Source organism: Melozone crissalis, unplaced genomic scaffold (assembly GCF_028551555.1).
Source record: "Melozone crissalis strain CALT ecotype California unplaced genomic scaffold, PUWL_Pcris_2 ptg000016l_1, whole genome shotgun sequence".
NCBI classification, from domain to species: Eukaryota; Metazoa; Chordata; class Aves; order Passeriformes; family Passerellidae; genus Melozone; species Melozone crissalis.
In genome coordinates, this window is record NW_026535794.1 from 56,061,153 (window position 1) to 56,083,294 (window position 22,142).

The following is a 22,142-nucleotide window of genomic DNA, read 5'->3' on the forward strand; positions in this document are numbered from 1 at the left end:
TGTGGCAGTCAGAGCATGATGGATGCAGTGAGAAAAGAAACTGAACTTACACAGATTTGGTAATATCAATAAGCCTCTTTTCAGGCATGAGCCCAGGATGGCTCACAGATGTGGGAAGCTGTAACATTACCTCATTTAAATCTGTCTCATTCTTTCTCTCCTGAGAAAGTGTTTCTTCAAAAAATGAGAAGTCCCTTGCACTTGACTGAAAGTGTACCTGTTTCCAGGTTTATTCTAGAGCATCTGCTAAAAACAATTTCATGGATAGTTGTCTCTTCATAGATGCACCCTGGGGACATAAATCAAGATATCTTGTCCCAAGATATATTATATTTTTAAATAAACAAACAAACAAAAGCCCTCATAACAAAACAACCTCAAAAAACAAAACAAAAAAAACCCCTGGAAACCCAACCAAATCTAAATCCAGCCCCCTCCACTTTCCTCTTGTTAATGCACACGTGATTGCTGATTCAAGCCAGTCTCTGATGCTGGCTGTGGTATTAAAGAAGTATTTTCTAATTCCTTTGTTTCCAGTGATCTCATTTAATGTAAGGCATGTCTAAGTGGTGGTTTGTAACCATAAAGGAGATAGATGTCGACGCTGTGTTTCCAAAAACAAACTGAAAACTAGATTTACAAAAAGTTACATGTTGCCAACACCATTTTTTTCATAAAGTGGTGAGTAGCGCTGTTAGACCTTGTTTTTTGAGATGCTGGAAGTTCAAGCACACAGAATTTTTTTCCTGGATATCAGAATTTGCTAATGGTGTTCCTTTTAAAGCATGTGCATGCAGTAGTGATATTGAATATATAAACAAGTGTTCCTCTGGTTATATTCTCTTCAAGTGTAAATGACAAATTCAGTCAGTGCTTGGAAAAGCAGTCACTAATTTGGTGCATGTAAACTTTAACTGATTAGACTGCAGGTGTGAAAACAGCAACAACAATAGAAAACTGTGTATAAGTTTTTAAAAATTTCTATTACTTAGGCAAATTCTTTTTTTTTTCCTAGTACTGTCATCTGTAATAGTACAGTACTACTGTAATAGTACAGCTTTCTAATGTATTAAAAGTATTCTCAAATGAAAGGAACATTAAAAGTGTAACTAATCAGAAAACTCATGCTATTAATCAAATGTAAAGAACACCCTAAGACTGGAGTTAATGAATTTTATCTTTGCTCAAATGTCCGAAAGAGAAGCGCATTATATAACATTATATGAAAGTCACTAACCAATGAAATTTAAATTAGTTCAGACAGTGTTGGAATGAACCATAAGAGCCTCTCACAGGAAAAAATTAACTTGCAAATAATTTCATTTTAAACCTTAAACAAATTTGTATTTCTTGGGAATAAAATCTTCTCATTAGTGTGCATTAGACTGGCCAATCAGATGCCCTATTTTTCAGCAGGTTTTTTGCCAGAAAACATGATGAAATTCTTTATTTGTCAGAGTATAAAGTTCCTAATATACATTCTTCAAAACAAAAGTTCCACTTTTCATCTTTCTGAAATGAAGATGAAGAATTCTCATAGAATAAGATTTGTCCAGTTGCATTTCTGCTTTTATGTGTCAACATTCTTAATGTCAGTAAGCTAGAAACTTGATACTTCTATGAATATTTTCTCTTTTACTCCTTTGCATAATTTCAAGTTTAAATAAGTAATTCTTCACACAGTAAATTGTAAATAAAATATTTTTTTAAGTAGCTATTTAGTATTTTTATGATTCCAATATGGTCAGAATATAGAAGTGGGTATAACCACAAGTACAATTTGTAAAGACATTTGTTGGATGAAACATTTTACAGTCAGGAGATATTATTCATGGCTTTTGTTAAGTAGAAAATAGCACTACATTCCATTTTGCCATGTTTCTTATTTGTAAAGAAAGTTACTCTTTGTTTGGGTTTCTTAGGCCCACCCTAGTTACAATTTTCCATCTACAGTAGTATCAGAAATGAAAATAAACTTGATGCTAATAGCCATACATCTATTTTAAAAATATTTATTTGTTAAACAACATTGAAAGTGTTGGCAATGTCTGTTAGTGTATTGTTAAATCACAGCCCACATTGAAAATTGTTTCATTCACTACTTGTGAAGTTTAACTATCATTAATTTTACTTTAGAACATAAAAGCAGAGCTGAGTTCGAGTAAATTAATGCCATATTTTGCCAGCCTCTGTGCAAAGCCTTTGGAAACAGGTGCAGAAGCAGCAGCTCACAGACAACATACAGTGCTGATACACCCCTGCAGGTAATTGTATAGCCACATACACAGCTATACAGGAAGGCATGTATTCCCTTTTTGTGTGTTGCCTTACTCTGTGCATTGGCAGCCTGTATCATTGCCTGCTGTTGAAGACAAAATCCACCACGCTAAGAGGTGGCTAAGTAGGAGGTGAGAGGTTTACAGCCTTTGCTGCAATTGATGTGGTGTGAGTATTGGGGTAGAGAAGAGGTCCTATATGCTTATCTGCTCTTGCCATTCCTAGTCCTGGGTTAAGGTCCCAAGATAGGTGCAACAAAGTGAAGCTCGGTGGTGTGGTATCTGGAATTTGTTGCAGTACAGAACTTGCTAGGATCTAGACTTTCTTTTTAGAGAGAGACTGCTCTAAAACCACTGGAGTTTTCCACTGAGTGACCACAGACAAGGTTGGATACATTTCATTACTCCTTGTTAATTGGAACTTCACAGAACTTATCTTACTTATCTGTTGGATGAGACATGTAAATATTACAGCTAGTAAATACAAGTACATTTCTGACACTTGGACTTCCTGCTGAGTAATTTGGAATAATAAATATTTTTTCCTAGTTGCAACAACCCTTTCTCACAAGAAAGAGTAGTAGGTGCATACAAGCAAACACAATTTTTTTCTCCTGAATTCAATGGCAACCACCACTGAGGTTAGTAGAAGGGAATGGCTACATCAGGTTTGGGACAGTCTTATGGCAGAAGTGACTTCACTGAATTGCTCCTGATTTCTAATCCTCTCCTTTTTCCTCCTTTCCTTTGAAGCCTTCTCATCTCAGTTGTATTTTGTTCTTTTCCTGCAGGAGAAAATATAAGAAAACATCACAGAGGTAAGAGTAAATCGCAGAGGACTGGAAGGCATTTGTGAGTCATTTCTCTCTTTGGTAGGGGGTTTGAAAAAGGATTTTCCTGTTACCAGGTTGGTGGTTTTTTTCTTTATTTTTTCCTGGGGAAATGCCATTCTACTGATTGTTTCCCACTTTAAGGACCATCTTGTGCTGCTGCTGCTCCCAATCTCCTTTGCTGCTAATGGTAGTCCTTCCCTCTGATGTTAGTGGTAGTTCTTTCTGAGTAAGGACAGAAATATTTCTCTTTGAAGGTGAAATCTTAACATTGCACCGTTTCTTCTGCAAGATCTGCTGGCTCTACCTTGTATTGTTTGCTTATTCTGTAATAACAAAATGAATTGCAGGCTTGTAGAGTTACTAATAATCTGTGCCATTGCAGTAGACTGAAGGAAAATGTGAATCCTGTTGATTAAGAGTCCATATTACAGCCTCCAGATGTAGTTATCTTACTCCTTCCTTGTAGGAGGCAGGCTCAATGGGTGTCTTTGACAGATACATTTTCTTGTTTTGGAACCCCTGAGCATGCTGTTAAGCCAATGTGATGCCTCAGTCGGCTGAGGCATCATAGGCACCACTCCTGTTTGTTATAACCCTTTGGTGAAGATTACCACTCTAATGCAGCAATGACAGGACAGGCTATATACATGCTTGTGCGTCACAGCCACAAGAAACTGAAGTGAGGTGGCTTGAGTCTTGGACAAGGTGGGTTTAAGCTATGAGAGTTTAGTAAAAAATACTGATTTGGAGACTTCTATGGTGATCTGTGCAAGAGGGCATTGGATAATGTGAGACACAAGAATTTTTTTTTTCTAAATATGAGTCTGACACTGTAGGTCTGCTTTTGCAGGTCTACTTTTCTCCCCATTTCCCTTGCTGCTGCCATAATTATTAATTAATGATGAACATTTCTCTGGCCACAGGTCTTCAGCTGCTGCAAGAAGATTGTTTTCAGAATGAATGATTGCACTGTGTGTTTGTGTGTATTTGTGAGTGCCTTGGACTGCTAGCATTGTCAAAGCATTGCATTGAGTACTGTGTCTTATTTAGATATCTCTTCTGTGTGCATAACTGTGACAATATCAAGGTTTGTATTCAGCGTCTCTTTTCTATGGGAGACTTTCTGTAAGCCTCAGAAGAGAGATGTAAGTATGTTCTACAAGTCCAATTGTAGAAATACTTGTACATTCTTGTATTGATGACATACACAGAATACAATATGTCAGGTTTTTTAAACATAGCATTACAGAGCTAAGTTTTGTGCCCTGTGGGACTTTGAACTTTCTGGTATTTTTCTCTTACTGTTACACATGCCAGCTGCCTGCCTGATGGTATGCATCCTTGCAGCAATTTCTTAAAGGGGCTTTCATGACCTTCTGATGTCTAAAATGATGTGAGCTCTGCAGAGGCCAAGAGGCCACTGCGGGGACCAGCATATGGCAACTGCTGAGCAGCTGCTCCTGATAACCTTGCCCAATAGGTGCTGACTGCTGGCCCAGAGGGCTCTGTAGCACAATGGGCTGTTATTTAGGTCTAGGAACTGCACATTGGCAGCACCTAGGGAAACCTAGATGGCTAGTAATATTCTGCCTTGAATTTTCCACCTGCTGAGGGACTAAGTATGATGCTAAATGGAAAATTGCACATACTGCCACCTGGTGCAAAAGTGTAAAATTCAGCAAAAAGAAGTGGTAGGACAGCAGTTCACCTAAAGTCTGGTTTCAAATAACACCTGTTGAGTTAGTATTTCCAGCAATGTGCATAAACTGAAGATTTCGGTCATGTTTCCATCTTCATTTCTCACATTCAGGTTTTCTTTTAGCCTTTGATATGTTTTTTCAAGCAATCTTTGTGCTTCCTACATCATTGAGCTCTGAGGGTGTCTGACAGCTGAACTGAAATTATCTATGGCTTACTTTTGCATCTTCCTTTTGTTTCTGTTTGGAGAGTGTCATTGCATAAGAATGCCTGCATGATAGTAGCAGCAGCTATATAGGAGAACGGTGCTGTCCTTTGTATGTTGTAGTGAGTGTAAAGAAACAGTTTCTCCTGGATGCAGACCTGCTGGGAAGGAAAATCAAATGCGCGTAAGAAAATAAATGATGTACATAAAAAAATGTAATCAGAAAGAGCTGAGGTAAAATTTGAGCCATCCTAAAAGTGTAATTAGAAATGACAGACAGTGACTTTTACATTGATCATTCTGTTAATTGAGATGAGTGCTTTTGTAATAGTAATATATTGGTATGATTTTCCTTATAAACTTGGAAGTTTCACAGCTATCTAGACAACCCTAACTTCACTAGTCCCAGCCTGAATTGCATCGGAACTACTGAATGTGATGCAGATTAATCACAGCAATGCCAGAGAAGTGGGATATTTAATCTGAACTCAAGCCATTTTATCATTCTGCTGTCTAGTTCCCTTTGGTAATTGAACAGTAGACAGCTTACTATGCAATGAGTGGAGAGGTAGTCAGAAAGAGGAAGAACTAGACAGGAAGGCAATGGTCTGAACTTCCAGGTCCTGAGTTGGTTTTGCCCTTTTTTTTTTTTTTTTTTCCCCAGTCATGTTTGATTTGACTGTTCAGACTCTTAGTTGTTCTGAAGACTGACAGCTAGGGGCTGTCATATATTTCTAGGATATACTCTGTCATATATTTCTAGGAGACACTCAGCACCTTCAGCTTCCTGGAAGATTAGAAGGGAAAGGAGAATTTCAAGTAGCCCTGAGCAATCTCCTCCGAAACTAGGTTTATTCTCTTGGGTGAATTCAGCTAGTGCAGGCAATTTAGCACTTCTAAAGACTCACTAAAGTCCATTTATTGTGAAAAAAATTGTCAGATAAATAATCTGCATTAGTTTATGTGGCATACATTTTCCTCCATTTGAGTCTGCCATCATGCATTTTTATTCCATCAGTAAAACAGAATTGCATGTGTTGCTCTTTTAATTCAGCTGCATGTTGGTTAATTGTACAGTTTAAATGGATATTCCACACCACAGAACATCATGGTTTATATACAAACCAGAAGGAGCTAGCCAGAAGCTGCTGATCATTGCTTGGTAATGGGCTTGACATTAGTCCATTGGTGACGAGCAATGGCATTCCTTATTTCTCTTGGGTGTTATTTCTTGCTCTTCTTTTCATTTTATTATTATTACATCTTGCTTCAATTATTATGTTCTTATCTCAATCCACAATTTTTACCTTTATTATAATTCTCTTCTCTATCCCACTGAAGGGGTCAAGAGCGAAGAGAGTGAGTGAGCATCTGTGTTGTACTTAAGTGGTAAACTGGGGTTAAACCATAAACAGCCACTAATAAGCCTTATCAAATTAGGAAAAACTATAAACCCTCTTCCCTCATTTCCACTTCAGAAATTCTATTGGTTTGATTTCTACTGATTTAACTCTGTGTTTTCTTAAAAAAAGTGGCAATAGACTATCCAAGTATTTTTTTCCTCCCAACAAATGCATTTTGTTTGCTCTGTTGTCTTGCCTGTTTTGAGATAATAACTTGGGGATGGATTTTACTTTAATTAGATGACTGGTGATTAAGTTCTTTGTGCAGTTTCTACATAGATACTGTACTCTGAGCTAAAGGATTTATCACTGTTTTCACATTAAGGTGAAAACATCTTTGAGAGTCTCTTCTGATAACATTGTCAGATCCATGCTGAGTGCCATACCATCTCCATAAGCACAGGGTAGCATGGCTAATTGTGTATTTTGATAGGCTGGCTTCCAATTGTTAACACCAGGAATGGAAAATAAGCCTTAATTAGAAACAAGTATTTGGGCTTCCTTTGTGTGTGCATTAGTTTAAAAAGGAATCACACATTAAAATATTTAATACATGTTTCAGTGAACGCCGCCACAGAAAAGAGTAAGAAGCAATTTACTGTAGTTTTTGCCTGGTATATCTCCTTTCATCAATCCCATCCCATCTACTGATTTATTAGAAGAGATGCAGACCCTATTACAGAATTTCATGTGTACATTTCCAGGGTTTGAATTCCTATTATGCTCCAATGGATGATGATGTTATAGTTTCATCATGCAGAAGAATAAGTGTTCTCCTGCTGAGGAGAAGGTTCTCAAGTAGAAACTTCCATTTGTTATATACTTACCTGCACATGTTATGCTTCACAAAGGCTTTGTAAAATGTCTCAGGTGGATAGAAATTAATTGTGGATTATACATTTGACCATACTCCAAGATGTGCCTGACTGTGTGGGTGTATAAGAGGGTGCATGTACAACAGGTACATTATAGATGCATCTAGATTATTAAGACTGATCCTAAGATCTCAGGAGTAAGATTTGGTACATTAATTTCCAAAGACATGATGTGGATTTTTTGTGTTGTAGTTTTATTTTTTTCCCCCCAGGAAGATTTTGGGAATAATTATGATACAGAAGTGTTTTGTTTTCTCACAAGAGCAGGATTTTGAGCATCTGGGCCTCCAAGGCCTAGTCAGAAAACCTTTTCTATTGCTAGTATTTTTAACAATTATTACTACTTATTTCTAATCATTCTGATTCAGACAATACTTAAATCCACATTCCCCCTCACCTAGTTACAATCAAATCTTCAGAGAGGATATTTAACAATTGTCTGAACATAATAGAAGTGCTGTAGTTAAAATTATTGTGTGTTTCTGAGGTTATTGCTCTTAATATATACAAGTAACTTATTTCTGAGCTGCTGTGCAACATATACAGATTTAGTGGTGCATGTAATTAAGGTTCAAACTTTGGAACCTGACTTGACTAATATTTACACAAACAAACTTTTCAGCTTATTTTATTTCCTGCCTTGTTTAATACAAGTTATTTTTTAAAGAGGAAAAAATATTTCTCTTCTCTTAAATTTGTTACCAGAAACAATGCTTCATACATTACAGTACAGACAGTGCTCTTTGGACTTGTTGATCAGTGATACATTCTAGGCTTGTATACCATTGTCTTATCAGGCTGGTTTTCAGAGCCTGGCATGTTAGTAGTAATGAGTGGATAGGATGAAACTGGTTCTTTCCTGGATTCTCACTTGTTCTTTCTGGGAAAATTCACTGCAGATACCACTTATTTTGATTTTTAATGAATCAAAAGTAAAATTTTAAGAAGTGAAAGATGCTGACAACATTTCAACAATTCCATACATGGAATTCTATTCTGATTTCTTTGTCTGCCAAAGGCTGGTTTAAAATTCTAGGGTTTTTTCCCCTTGCACTACCAAAATAGACACTACTATAACTGAGTTTCACATGAACTGGTATTTCCCCTGGAGGTTTCTTCAGCTATCTAATAACATTTATACAAATTCCAGTGGTACTGACTTAAGAGTTCTTCTCCACTTCTGTCTTTTAATGAAGAAAGAAATACTTATCTGCTACTGACTGCAAGAATTGTGTGATCCACACCCCAGAACAGAGACAGTCCTGTAATTTCCATCTTGTGGTTGTGTGAAAGAAGTCATTGGTATAAGAGCATCTGGTTAAGCCCTGCAAAGTGCAACAGCATGTTGATTTTCTTGGGAATAATCAAGTAATGTCTAGGTGCAGAGACGAAGCTAGTTTACAACAGCTGCTGAAACAAACTCGTTGTAGGTCATGACTAAGCAGAGTGATGGAAAAAAAATTTGGACTACAAATGCTGAGTTATGTATGGATGAAGAAATGAGTTTGATTTCCTGGGAAGCCAGTCCAATACCTTTTGATAGGAGCTGTTGATGTTCTGAAAAGTGATTAACTTGTTGCTGCTTTTTTATTAGCCTGGCTAAGCCGCACGAATAGTTGTACTTCAGCTTTGAAATTCCAGTTGCAATTCTTTTATTCTTTCACCTGGCAATACTGTGGATGCTTTCAGATCATGGTGACAAAGTCTCCTTCTGTAACTTTCTGCACTAATAAACAGTCAAAGCATCACAAAAATGCAGAATGAAGTTGAAAGGGATCTCAGTGGGTCATCTGGCCCAACCTCCCTGCTCAAAGAGGGTCATTGTAGAGCCATAGCCAAGGATTGTGTCCAGATGGTTTTAATATCTTCTGCAAGGGAGCCTCCACGCCCTCCCTGGTCAATCTATTGCACTGTGTGGTCACCTATACAAAGAAGTTCTTCCTCATATGCTGGTGAAAGTTCCTGTGCATCAGTTTCTGACCATTACCTCTAGTCTTGCTGCTTGTCACCACTGACAAGAGCCTGGTTCTATTCTCTTTGCACCTTCCCTTCACACCTTCCCTTGCTACTTAGATATTGATAATGTCCCCTCTCAATTGTCTCATCTTGAGGCTTATGTGGCCCATCTCCCTCAGCCTATCCTTGTAAGAGATGCTCCAGCCCCTTAATGGTCTTTGTTGTCTTGGACTTGTGGTTATCAAGTTTGCCTTGATGTTCTGTAACCTTTGAGCCAGGGAAGATCTTTCTTCCAACATTTGTTACCCTGATTCTCCAGGGTGAGAGATTCCTGAGGGCTGGTCTTTTCAGTGAGGTTGATCTGCCATTCCCTGTTACCAGGGTCCCCCTCTCCATTTAGGAAGAGGCCCATGTTAGCCTTTCTTTTCCTTTTGTTATTGATATATTTGAAGAATACTTCCTTGTTGCCCTTGGCATCCTTGGCCAGATTTAATTCCAGATGGGCCTTGGTTATTCTTGTCTTGTTTCTACTTATTCTGAAAATCCCTCTATATCCCTTCTAAGTGGTCTGACCATACTTCCACCTCCTGTGTGTCTCCTGTTTATACTTGAGTAATGACAGTTCTTTATTCATTTACGTAGCTCTCTTGCCCCCTTTATCTGATTTATTGCTCATTGGGATGCATTGCTCTTGAACTCAGAGGAAGGAGTCCTGCAATATCAACCAGCTCTCTTAAACTCCTCTTTCCCGCAGAGTCCGTTCCCATATATTTCTTCCTGGGAGATCCCTGAAGAGACTCAAGTTTGTTGTCCTGAACTCCAAGGTGACAACTGCCTGCTGCCCTGCTTCCTTTTTCCCCATTACTGAGCTTCACAGTCTCATGGTCACCACAGCCAAGGCTGCTCCCAACTTTCACAGCTCCAGCAACTGTTTGTATAAAAGTCAAGCAGTACATCATTCCTTCTTGAATTCTCTATTACCCGTGTCAGAAAGTTATCATCAATGCTTTCCAGGAACCACTTAGACTGTGTTTTGCTGTGTTGCTTCTCTAGCGGGTAGTTAAGAGAATTTCACAAGAACCAATGCCTATTTCATTAAAGCTGCTTCCAGCTGTCTGTAAAAGGCCTTATCATTCTCCTGCTCAAATGACCTGTAGCAAACACCCACAACAATGTCACTATTACTAGTCTATTGGTGATGGAGAGGGGCAGGGAGACTGAGTGGTGGTCATCAGAATCTGAATTGGTTGTGGGCTACGTATGCTTATACTATTCTAGGAAGGCTAGTAATTTTTTACTACAATGATTGGGTTAATCATCACATAAACAAACTTACACATTTTGAAACATCTCTTGCTTGTAGAGTTGACTCAATTTTCTTCCCAATCTGATCCAATTTTCTTTTCCCATCAGTCAGTCTGATTTAATCTTCAAAGTTCTTTTTGTTCTTGCCAAGGTATCCTGATTATCAAATCTCTTATGCTAATCAGGTCCAGAGCACTCTCTGTCCTGTGTGCCTCAGTACTAGTCTGATGATTTATTCTAATCTGTAAACTCTCAACTTGCTCATCATCCGCCCCAAGACAGAGCTTGATGCAGCGTAAGTGTTGCACATAGAAAGTCTCCCTGGTCTGTCTCTCCTAAACAGTGTATAGCCTTTCATCTCAACATTCCAATTATGTGAGCTATCCCACCATACCTCCATTATCAAAATTATATCAAAGCTCTGTAACTGCACACAGATCTCAAGCTCTTCTTGTTTGTTCCCCATATTGCATGTGTTGGTGTACAGGCACTTTATAAAAGTATTTGATTGTATCAGTATCCCAGCAGGTGTGCAAAGGGATGCCCCATAGTCCCTGTGCCCAATGTTGGTTATGTCTTTGGCCACTTGTGCTTGATTAAGATAATGATTTTTAAACTTCCTTTTGCTACTAGCATGGCTACTACAGTTCTTCCCTTCCCAAACCTTACATCTGTTGAGCCTGGCTATGCCTCTGCAGCTTGCTGGTCGTGTGTCCCCTATACCCCGATTCTTCAGACTATGCTGTATTCTGCAATTTGATGACCAGCTACTCTCCCAGGAAGCGCCTCCCCAGGAGCTGTGTTTGCTTCTATGTGCTCCCTGCCATCCGCAGCCTGTTCACTCATCGCTTCGGTCTTGCTCTGCCAGACAGTTCTTGTCTTTTCTTGTTTTGTGCTGTGTCACAGCTGGTTGTAGCTATACTCTTCCACTACGTGTTGTATTCAGTTTCTGAGTTTCATCTCACCGCAGGCTGTGATTCACAGCAGGGTGTTCTTCTGCAATCAGAACTTCAGCTGCAGACTGCTCACTTGCAACTTTGTGCATTCAGTTTTCAAGTGCTGTTTTGGCTTGGCCCATGTAGTTTTTCGCGGTAGGCTTGGCCATCACCTCCCACGATCATGTCGGGGTCTCCAGAGATTGGAATAAATCGGGTCATACTCCATTTTCTTCATATAGGAAAAAGCCCATTCTTTATTCATATAACTCATTTTTATACAGTTTTACAGACTTCATGTGTGGCTCCAGTTGGTTAGTAGCTTTCTTGCCAATTACTCTATTGATTAGTAAAATGTATTTTACTTGACCATCAAACCTCTTTATTCTTAAATTGTTTACATATTTTCTTCCCTGATTCTCATGGGCTAGATCTAGTGTTTATGCAGGTGCTAGTTGTTTTTTACCCAGGAATAGACTGTTATCTTAATGAACTATTCATACCAGGATTGTTTTCACATGGGAACATGCAAAGTGCTTGCTGTACTTAGGAGAAGTGGCAGGCTAACTACTGATCTAACAGAGCAGGCCTGATTATATGTGGCCTTTCTTTAATAATTTTAATACTTGACTGCAACAGCATAGCACTTCAATAGGCCTGTGATTATCCTCTGGATTGACATAGTTTGAGAGTGAATGAGAGACTTGCTTGGTAATACAACTGGTAAAATTCCATTTCCTAAAGAAATTGAGAAAATGATGTAAACAAAATCATGGCTGCCTTTTTCAGATGCAGACTTTGTGATATATATATGTAACTACCCATTCCTAATTTCAAAAATTATTTTGTTATAATAAGGGCAGACTATATAGCATTCACCCATCTCTTCTTCCAGCTGTTTGTTGAAAGGATGTAATTATAAGAGCATGTTTCTTCAAACCATCATATGCAACACTTATTCATCAGAAGCTTACAATCTGAATTAGGGGTAGGCTAGCCAGGCATCAGGTTTTATGAGCATATGACAGGTTTGTCACTGTGAAAGGATTTCAACTTCAGGAATGAATGTAGGAACATTGATGAAAGCACAAACTCAATAGGAAACCAAAAAAACCCTATTATTTCTGCTTTGAACTAAAATTTTATTAGAACTAATATTATTAATGTTTACAAATGACAAGTATTTTCAGTGGATTAAGAAACAGAACTCATGTTTTGGTCGGGACTACGAAGAGATGTCTTCCAAAGGCCCTCTTGGCAATCCTCCTTCAGACCCTTTCTAATAGCTTTTTATTTTTATTATATTGCAGTGCCTAAAACTGAATCACTTGTCACTCTGTGTAGCTGAAGTATATTTGCAAATTGGGTTTTACTGAACAAGCAAACTTCTTATAGACACTATAGAGACAATATAGAGTATCAGGACAAATTATTTGGATGTTTTTCTGTAATGGGGAGTAGAAAATCTGTCTGTGAATACAGGTTTGTAGATAAAGAAGCGAAGGAAGAAATGAGTGGGCAGTACTGGGAAAACAAAAGGGGATTATAGGGCTATTCAGCTTTTTTTTCATGATATGAAAAATTCCAGGTTGCAATTAAGACTGCTGAGTGGTTCATAGAAAATCACCTTGATGACTTAAGCAGTTTCCCACCTTATATCTATATCACATGAGGAGTACCAAGGTATGATGCTTTTCCTAGATGAGGAAATGATGGGTTCAGTGCATCTTATATATATTCATACTACGCTTTTAGAAGTCTTTAAGAGTACTCTGCAATGCAAAGAGAAACAAAGAACTCTTGGCTGGCTAATTCATAATGAGTTAATGTGCTCTGTCTGCTCCAATTCCTTGCAACTCGTTAGCTAATATCTATATATTTTCATTCTGGTATTTGAAAACTATTTTGTTTCAAATTATATCTGTAGCATTACCAGATCTTTTCAGTCTGTGTTGGACATGGATTTCAACACAGGATGTTGAGGAGACACTGGCACAATTTTTTCTGGGAAAGGCCAGAAACTTCTATTTCCAAGAATACCTTTTCTACAAGTATAATGTCCACCACCTTTTCACAAAGTGAAAGAATGACAAAGTAAATAAATGATTAAAAACTATTAAGTTTTTATCAAAAACTGTTGATTAAAACTGTTAAGGCTAGGAGTGATTAATTTTTAAAAACTGGTGTTCTTGAAATGGAGCTTTTAGAAGGAGAAATGTGCTATAGATATTTGTTCAGGTCCGAATGTAGTTCTATGACTGCATTTGGAGATAGACATGGCAGTTTTCTCTCACAACACATATGCATGGTGAGAAAGCTTCCAGAGAATAATCTTTTCAGAAATGTTTTCATTATACATTTACAGTTATCAGTGAAACTAATGGTTGTGAATGAAGAATCCATGAAGCTGATTTACTTCTTGCCCTTCAAATAAATTGTGTTCCTTCACACTGATTGTTTCTAAGCTATGCTAGAGCATCCTTTGCAGACAGCACACAGCCAGTTTTTCGTGTATGAATGCAGTTTGGTGGCTACTCAGAATCTCTAATTGCTTAAAATTATCCTCAGTGAACCAGTTTAACTTGTGTCACAGAACACATGAAGAGTCTTGGAAAGATTTGGTAGCATTGTGCCAGAATCCTGTTGAAATTATAGAGATATAATAAAAGGGGAAAAACAACCCAGGCAACTGAGTAGATTATAAAATACACTGACTGTATAGGTCTTCAAAGATTCAAACGGCTCCTCAACTTAAACTTAGTACCCTGAATGGAAATATGTGTTTGTTTATACTTGCAATGAATGGTTCTTTTTTTTCAAACAGAAACATTATGTCTGAATCATTGCAGAGAATAATAAGCTACAGACCCCGCTAAAACAAGTTATGTTTGCCCTTTCTGGAAAAATACATTTGTAAAAAGGTATTGCAGTTTGGGTGGGATGACCCTGACTTAAAAGTCATATTTCTTCTCTGCTTTGTTTGATATGTTTATCATTGTCGTTCTCCTATTTGATAGTTTGAGTATAAACAACACCAGACTTGAAGATTTGTGCATGTGGAAAATCATGCTGTAAAAACCAGTGTCCACAAAGAGGACACAGGAGTCCTGAAACTTAATTTGAGTAAAGGAGAGAGTCCACTAGGCAATAACCCCATGGGGTCTCTCTGGAATTTTTGGAGGATGCAGCCTCTGCTTATCCTAAGCTCCCAGCTGCATGTTGCCCTCTTCCTTTACCCATTGGCTGAGGTACTAGGAAGGTACAGACTTCCTGAACTGCCTACTAAGTGTTCCCCCTTGAACATGTATCACACCCTTATCATACACTTTATGACCATTAAAAATAGCTTTAAGCCCACCCTGGGCAGATAAGTTAATATCCATAAATCTATTCAGCCTGTGTATTTTTCCCCAAAGTTCAGAAGTTCAGAAGTTCAGAGTGTGCTGGTGATGATGAAGAGCAGCTTAGTGAGCTCTTCTACCAGCTCCCTCATCAGCCTAGGATGGATCCCATCTGGTCCCACAGACTTGTGAGCATTGAAGTGGCTCATGAGGTCACTAATTGCTTCCTCCTGAAATACACGGGATCTGTTCTGTTCCCTGTCTGGGTCTACCAGCTTAGGAGGCCAGTTGTCCTGAGGGTAATCAGTCTTACTGTTAAAGACTGAGGCAAAGAAAGTGTTAACTACCTCATCCTTCCTCATCTTTGCATACAACAAAGAAAAGAGATTTTCCTTGCCCCTCCTTTTGCCATTAATGTATTTATTAAAAACACTTCTTATTATCATTTACAGAAGTGGCCAGATTAAAATCTAATTGAGTAATTTTCTTTTTGCATGACCTAACAACATCCTTAAACACTTCCTGAGCTTCCTGTCCCTTTTTCAAAAGATGATACACCCTCTTTCTTACCCTGAGTTTCCATAAAAGCTCCCTGCTCAGCCAGGCCAGTCTTATTCCCACATTACTCACCTTCTGGCATCTAGGGAAGGTCTCCTGTTGCTTCTTGAACATTTCTTTCTTAAAGTGTGTCCATTCTTCCTGAGCCCTCTTGTTTTTAATGGCTGCTTCCCACGGGGCTTTCCAAACAGTGTCCTGAACAGGTCAAAGTTCACCCTCTGGAAGTCCAGGTTTTGTTGATGCCCCTCCTTACATCACCAAGTATTGAAAACTCTGTCCTTTCATGGTCTCTCTGCCCAAGACAACCTTCAAACACATGTCCCACCAGACCCTGTCTGTTTGTAAACACTAGGTCTAGTAGGGTCCCACCTCCAGTAGGTGCACTTAGCTGCGACAGGAAGTTACCTTCCACACACTGGCAAGTCGTGAAGAGATGATCTAGTTTTGTGAGTAGTGTATTTCAAGATAACGAATACAAAGGAAGAGTGTATTGCAGGGTAATTCCATATTCCATATATGAGACATTGATTCTCTCACTGCATTGAGCAAGCAAGTCTCTTATAGCCTTTGGCTTGATGAATTGGGACTTTCAGCTCTGGTTCATTATAATTTTTGCTGCTGTTTATCTACCTTGATGTTATTTGACTGTGATTGCTCCTGTGCTGTTACAAAAGTGAATAGATATTGCAGTGTGCAGCACTTTTCATTGTCTGATTTTAGCAGGATAGAGTGATCTGATGTATTGCATTGTTATAGAACTTCCTCCAAAAGTTAATAAATCAAGGAGAGGATGGACTGGCCATGCTCTTTAGAAATGCCATTCCTGTATTGCTTCAAAATATTTATAGTGCATGGGATTTGTAGCATTTTTTGAGCTTCAAGTGTATACCATTTTAGGATAGAACAGAACCTTACCTCCTCCTGGACTCTTGCAAATATTGTTATTAATACCTTGGCCTTTGCAGTAGGTCTGTGGCATGGGTGCATGCATGTTTGTAACTTTTCAGTACTCTGCCATGATTCAGAACAGTCTCACAGCAGCCAAAACAAGGAGCAATGTTGTTTTCAAACTTTTTTTCCCACTTCAGCTGCAGCCTGTTTCTAGTTTATTACTTCTGACTACATTGGAGTACATTAATAATTCTTTTAATATAATCATATTGGTTTAAAAGGACCTTCTGTCAGGGGGAAAAAAAAAATTGGTTTTGGGACAGCCCTGCGAAAGGAAAGAGGGAAGGTAAGTTGGAGGATACTGGCTGGGTGCTTAAGTTACTGACTTGACCTATAAGAAAATCAAGTTCAAATACCTTTACTAGGTTGCCATGTTGCCACTAAGCTTTTCCAGTTCTGGTACAAAAATTGTTACATCAAGTGTGTATCAGTCTGAAATACAGACTGAATACTCTTCAGGTATACACAGTTAAATTTATTCTGGAGTGCCGTGCCAATAACTGGCATATAATGGACACAATAAGCATACAACCCACCTAGATACCCATTTGTGCTGGCAGAAATAATGGAATTGATTTTGTGAGGACTTTTTCAAATCATTAGCTAGCAAAATCCATTTTGTTGTTGGTTCTAGGCTTTCCAAGACACATAGTCACACACAGAATCACATAATAGTATCATAGAGTGGCTTGGGGTTTGAAGGGACCTTAAAGATCATCTACCACTCTGCTATGGCTGGGGACACCTTCCGCTAGAACAGGCTGTTCAAAGCCTCATTCAACCTGGCCTTGAACACTTCATGGAGGAGAATCCATAGCTTCTTTGGGCAACCTATTCTAGTATCTCACCACTCTCACAGTAAAGCGTTTCCTCCTAACCTCTAATCTCCTCTCTTTTAGCTTAAAACTATTCTCCTTTGTCCTATCACTATCAAGGATATGCTGAAGAGCGCTTGGCCAGGCATGTGCCACATACTGATACCAATATACAGGAAAAAAATAGTCTGATTTGATTGGCATTAGAGCTGTATATATTTTGCAAAAGGATATGTCTTGCAAGTAGTTCACAGGTCAAAGAACTCTTAATTTGTGCCTTGTCTTTTGTACCTTTTTGCATGGGAATGTTCACTGCAAAGAGAATTTGTGGAAGGACAAGCTTTTCTTAGTGTGCAAAGATCGTCAGAAAGTAAGTGGATAATGGGACATAATATTTAAAAGACTGATATAATGGGCATCCTGCCCTGTGAATATAGCATTTTGTAGCAACTCTGTAAATATAAAGAGTAAAGCAGCTGGAAGAGGATTCTACTGTCTGGTGGTAAAAAAACCCCAACAAAAACAAAAACAAAAACCAAAAAAAACCAAACCCAAAACAAAAAAGAAAACAAAATTTAAAAACCCAACAAAACAGCCAAACTGAAAAGGCCCCTGTATTTGTCCTGGTTTAGGGTAATTTTGGGAGGAAACCTCCAAAGGTTTTCCTCTACAAAGCAAATTCAAATGGCCCCTCCCCTAGCTGGTTTGGGAAAAGATTTCCTTGGAGAAAAGTGTAAAAAACCTGTTTATTTAACAGGAAAAGCATTCACCAGGACAAAAAATTAACAATATTAAAGACCAAAACTTCTCACTGCTCTGAAGAGATGACAAACTCAGCCTGTAGCTCAGCACACTCAGTCTCTGATCAGTCCCTCCAGCCCTGGAAATGCCACGGCCCAGGCCCGGCCCGGTGGGCCACAGGTATGAGCTGCCGGTGCTCCTCTGGGTTTAAGCCAGAGCAGGTTTAAACAGTTCCAAGAAAAAGAAAACCCAGAGTCCAGGGAACTTCTCTGCCTCAGCTAGCTAAACTAACTAAAAAGCAAAGGAGAGCTTTCTCTGGCTGTCAGTGCTGCAGACAATACAGTCTAGGAGCAGGATCCGGGGAAGCAAGTGCAGTTTCTGATAAAAAACTCTGAGCTTCTTTTTCCCCCTCTCTTCACCCTCAGAACTAGTTTTAAAAGTGCAAAACTTATTTCTGGGCTGAACAGACAAATGTGGATACAAGCATCATAAAGTCGTCCCACGATTTCGCCCCTGCAAAAAAATCCAAACAAAAAAACACCAACCCCCCATCCCTTCCAAAAAGCAGAGAAAATTTCATTTCAAGATGAGAGAAATCAGAGTAGATATTTCTGCGTCAAAAAGTGCTGTAAGAAAGCCAAATTAGTACAGAAGTGAATGAGAAACAGCAAGATTATATTGAGTGGACATTATTTAACATTAAGGCATACAGAACCGCAGTGTGAGATTGAAATGATACAGTTTTTTAAAACCTTTTAAGGTGATGATGGAGGATACTCTTTTATTAAAAAAAAATCTGTCAGAGTAAGACTACTGTTTGTATTTTATTTCTCTTTTCAGTATACAGGATTATTAGAGAAAATTAGCTCCTCTTCAGCAACTGTGCATTTATTAATTGTCATTCAGATATGAATTTGATTCAGCTGAGTGATTTTTAAAGAATGTGTGAGTGAATTCCAAAGGGAAATCTATTTCTCCACATTGATCTAAAAAATGTTTTTTTTTTTTTTTTCAGTTGGAGAAAGGGGGAATAGGTGAGAAAAAGGTTGGCACCCTTTTGAAAATCGCAAATGATCCTACAATATTTCAATTTAATTTTAGAGCCTGCAAACATTTTCATTAAAAACCTTTTGAAAGAAAGAAACAGGGTTGAATATCTCATGCATCTCATTATCCAGTGGTAGTTGGAGGATGAAATTAAAAGAGAGCAAACTAAGGCCAAAGGAAGAAGAGGTTTTTAGACAAGATGAAAAGGAAAAGTGATGGTTTTGAACATTTAACTAGTTTTTCTCATAGGTAGTAGGTTTCTGAATGTTTGGGATGAATTTGCAGTCATTACAACTTGATGGATTGTTTTACAAAGTACGTGAAAATTTCAAAGCTGGTAACTTCGGAAAATGACCATGAAAATAATTTTTTATGTTTCTAATATGCTGTGGCTGTGGGGTAGTTGATCTCAGTGCCCTAACAAAATTCTTGGAAGCAGCAAGCTGGGACGTCAGGATGTTTCAGCAGGCAGGCGGTGCGAGCCTACAGTGCAGCAAAAAGCTTGGAGCGGTGCTGCAGATGCGGTGGGGACAGGGCAGCAGCAGCTCAGCTCCCAGCAGGGCAGGGAAAGATGAACTCAGGATCCTGGGCACCCAAGCAGATGGTGATAGGTCTCTTTTTTTGGTGGGATAAGTGTTAACAAGGTCCCAGTTCAGTGGCTGCTCTCACAAACAGAGGCTCACCCATGGCAGAAGAAGCAGGCAGCAGCAGCAGCTCTGACTGGACTGGCCTCCTCTGAAGCTGCAAGAGAGAGAGAGCCAGCAGCTGCTCCCCTGCTCCAGCCCCATCTTTTATCAGCCAAATTCTTGTGATATCTCTGTCCTTCCGAGCGAGGGAGACTCCCAGATAAGAGAAGTGCAACCAGATGCCCACCTTCCCTGAGCTTCACCAGTTCTTTTGTTTTTCTTAAGCCATTATTGTTTCCTAGGAACTTATGGGGGGGGGGGGGGGGAATTCTATAAGTAAAAAGGAACAAAAGGAAAGAAGCCTAACCCTCAGCACATGGCATTGCAGAGAGGGCACAGACCAGGAGTGCTCTGCTGAGCAGATGTCATTGGGAAGGTTAGGACCACAGCTCACCATTCTCTCCTTGTCATTAGTCTTTTGTGCCCAGAGTCTTTCCATCACACCAGACCCTACAGCTCATTCGTCTGAGACATGGGTATAAACACATGCAGCTTGGAAAGCTAGCTAGTCATCAGTCATGTTTGTTGAAGAGTAGACCTGCTGAACATGTTGATGAAAAGCTGCACTGTTGTGATGGTCTTTTTGTTGCCTGCTGTTTACCTGAAAGGTTGTTGTGTCTGTGTCTTCAACCCCTGTCTCCAGTATTCCAGTATTCTACAAGGCACATGTGGCAGCTGGCTGTTGTTTGGGTGACTTTACCACAGATAACAGAAGTAGTTACAGTTGGGGAAGTAACAACAGCTGTGCTTATAATAAACAGTATCACTGCAAACATATTAGATGCTTTCTAGTGTGGATTCTGCCCTAGAGACCCAAGAAGGAAAAAGGCCTACCTAGGTTCAGAGTAATGGCAGGCTCATGTCGCCTTAGGTACACAATTTTCCTTTCTTAATTTGATTCTCTATTTTTCTCAGTTTTGCTTTCAGACAAGAGTACATGTTCATTAACCATGCTGTGAGTTAACAATACTGATAAGCAAATAGCTTAATAGATAGTGTTTTCTGGAATTGTGAAAATTCTGCCCCCTGGGAAAAAAGATAATCATTCTGAACATGGGCTTAGTCCTTCTGTATTCTGAATCATCATGCAAAGCAATATATGCTGTTATAAACTCATTTGTCTATATTGTATTGAGGAAAAAAAGGATATTGAAAAGCTTCTGAATAATCTTAGCATATACTCCTCATTACACATTTAAATGTATGTTGTAGCGGGATTTAATCCATGCTTTTCCCTCTTTTATCAACTTTTGGAATGTGATGTAGCAAAAGGGACAGATTTTTTCAAACAAATTCTTTGTAAATTGCACATTACAGCATATCCTGAAAATTAACTTGCATTTCCTTTGATGGGATGTTTGTCATATGTTTTGTCAACATTATGATGTATTCTTCCATGCTTTATTCAGGCTGGATGTTTTTACATCTCTTAGCTTATTTTGTTACAGTGAATGTTTCTCAAATTTATTTTCTATTATTTTCTGAGCAACAAAGATGCTCTTGGACTATTCACTACAGCTTATAATATCAAAAGATCAAAAATACTTTTCCTGAGTTAAATTTGTTACATTTAATGAACCCTCCTTTCTCACATAGTGTTATGACTACAGATCTCTTTCTCCACCTTTGCTGTTTCTGACCTCTTTTTAATTGTCCATACTAAAAAATTCACAGAGGTTGTGAAAGATTAAAGAATAATAGGAATAAGTGTTGTGCAGCTGTGAACATTTAATGCTCAGAAGAGTCCTAAGGCTTGCTATTTAGACAAATGGTATTCTGAAAGCAATCACTTCTTTTTGCCAACACTCACTTCTGGGAGGTATGAAATAGCACTCTGATGCTGCTGGGGTCAACCCTTATGGTGACATGTGCCTGCCAATTATCCCAGCGTCATTAGGCGCAGAACCATGTTTCCCACATGTTCAGATCATGCAATTAGCTTGCTTATGTGAAACAGAATTGCAACATGGCAAACAAGAGTCAGAGGCTAGGTGTAGCTTGTCCAGCCAACTTTCATTTTGACAAGAAATACCAGCTGTGTGATGGTAGCTGCCACAACTAGAAGTGGAAGCTCCTCTCACTGTGTTGGTCTATGTGTCCCAGATGTCACCGTTGAATTTTCTGGGAAAATAGCTTTGCTAGGATTTCTCTCCTGGAAAGCTGAGAAGCCTCAGAGAAAAAGGAAAACAATAATTATCTGATTCGCTTCTTCTGTTTTTGCTGCTTTGGAATGTGGTTGGAGATTGTTTATCCAACATGTAAATTGTTTTGACTTAATGACAATCACGGTCAGGCTATGTCGGGACTCTGGAAGGAGTCACGAGTTTTTAATTATTATCTTTTAGCCTTCTGTCTGTATCCTTTCTCTATTCTTTAGTATAGTTTAGTATAGCATTCTTTAGATAATTAATTTATATAATAAAATAATAAATTAGGCTTCTAAGAACATGGAGTCAGATTAATTCATTTCCTCCTCCAACTGGGGACTCAGAAAATACCACATCCCAGACTCACAAA

General features: G+C 38.7%; 1 protein-coding gene across 1 annotated transcript in view; it reads left to right on the plus strand.

The window, feature by feature from the left end:
• PDE1C (phosphodiesterase 1C) overlaps nt 1–22,142 on the plus strand; it is a 208,632-nt gene that overhangs the window by 84,986 nt on the left and 101,504 nt on the right. The window contains exon 3 of the mRNA XM_054274074.1: nt 3,068–3,094. Within this exon, the coding sequence (XP_054130049.1) occupies nt 3,068–3,094 (27 nt within the window). The remainder of the gene's footprint in view (nt 1–3,067; nt 3,095–22,142) is intronic.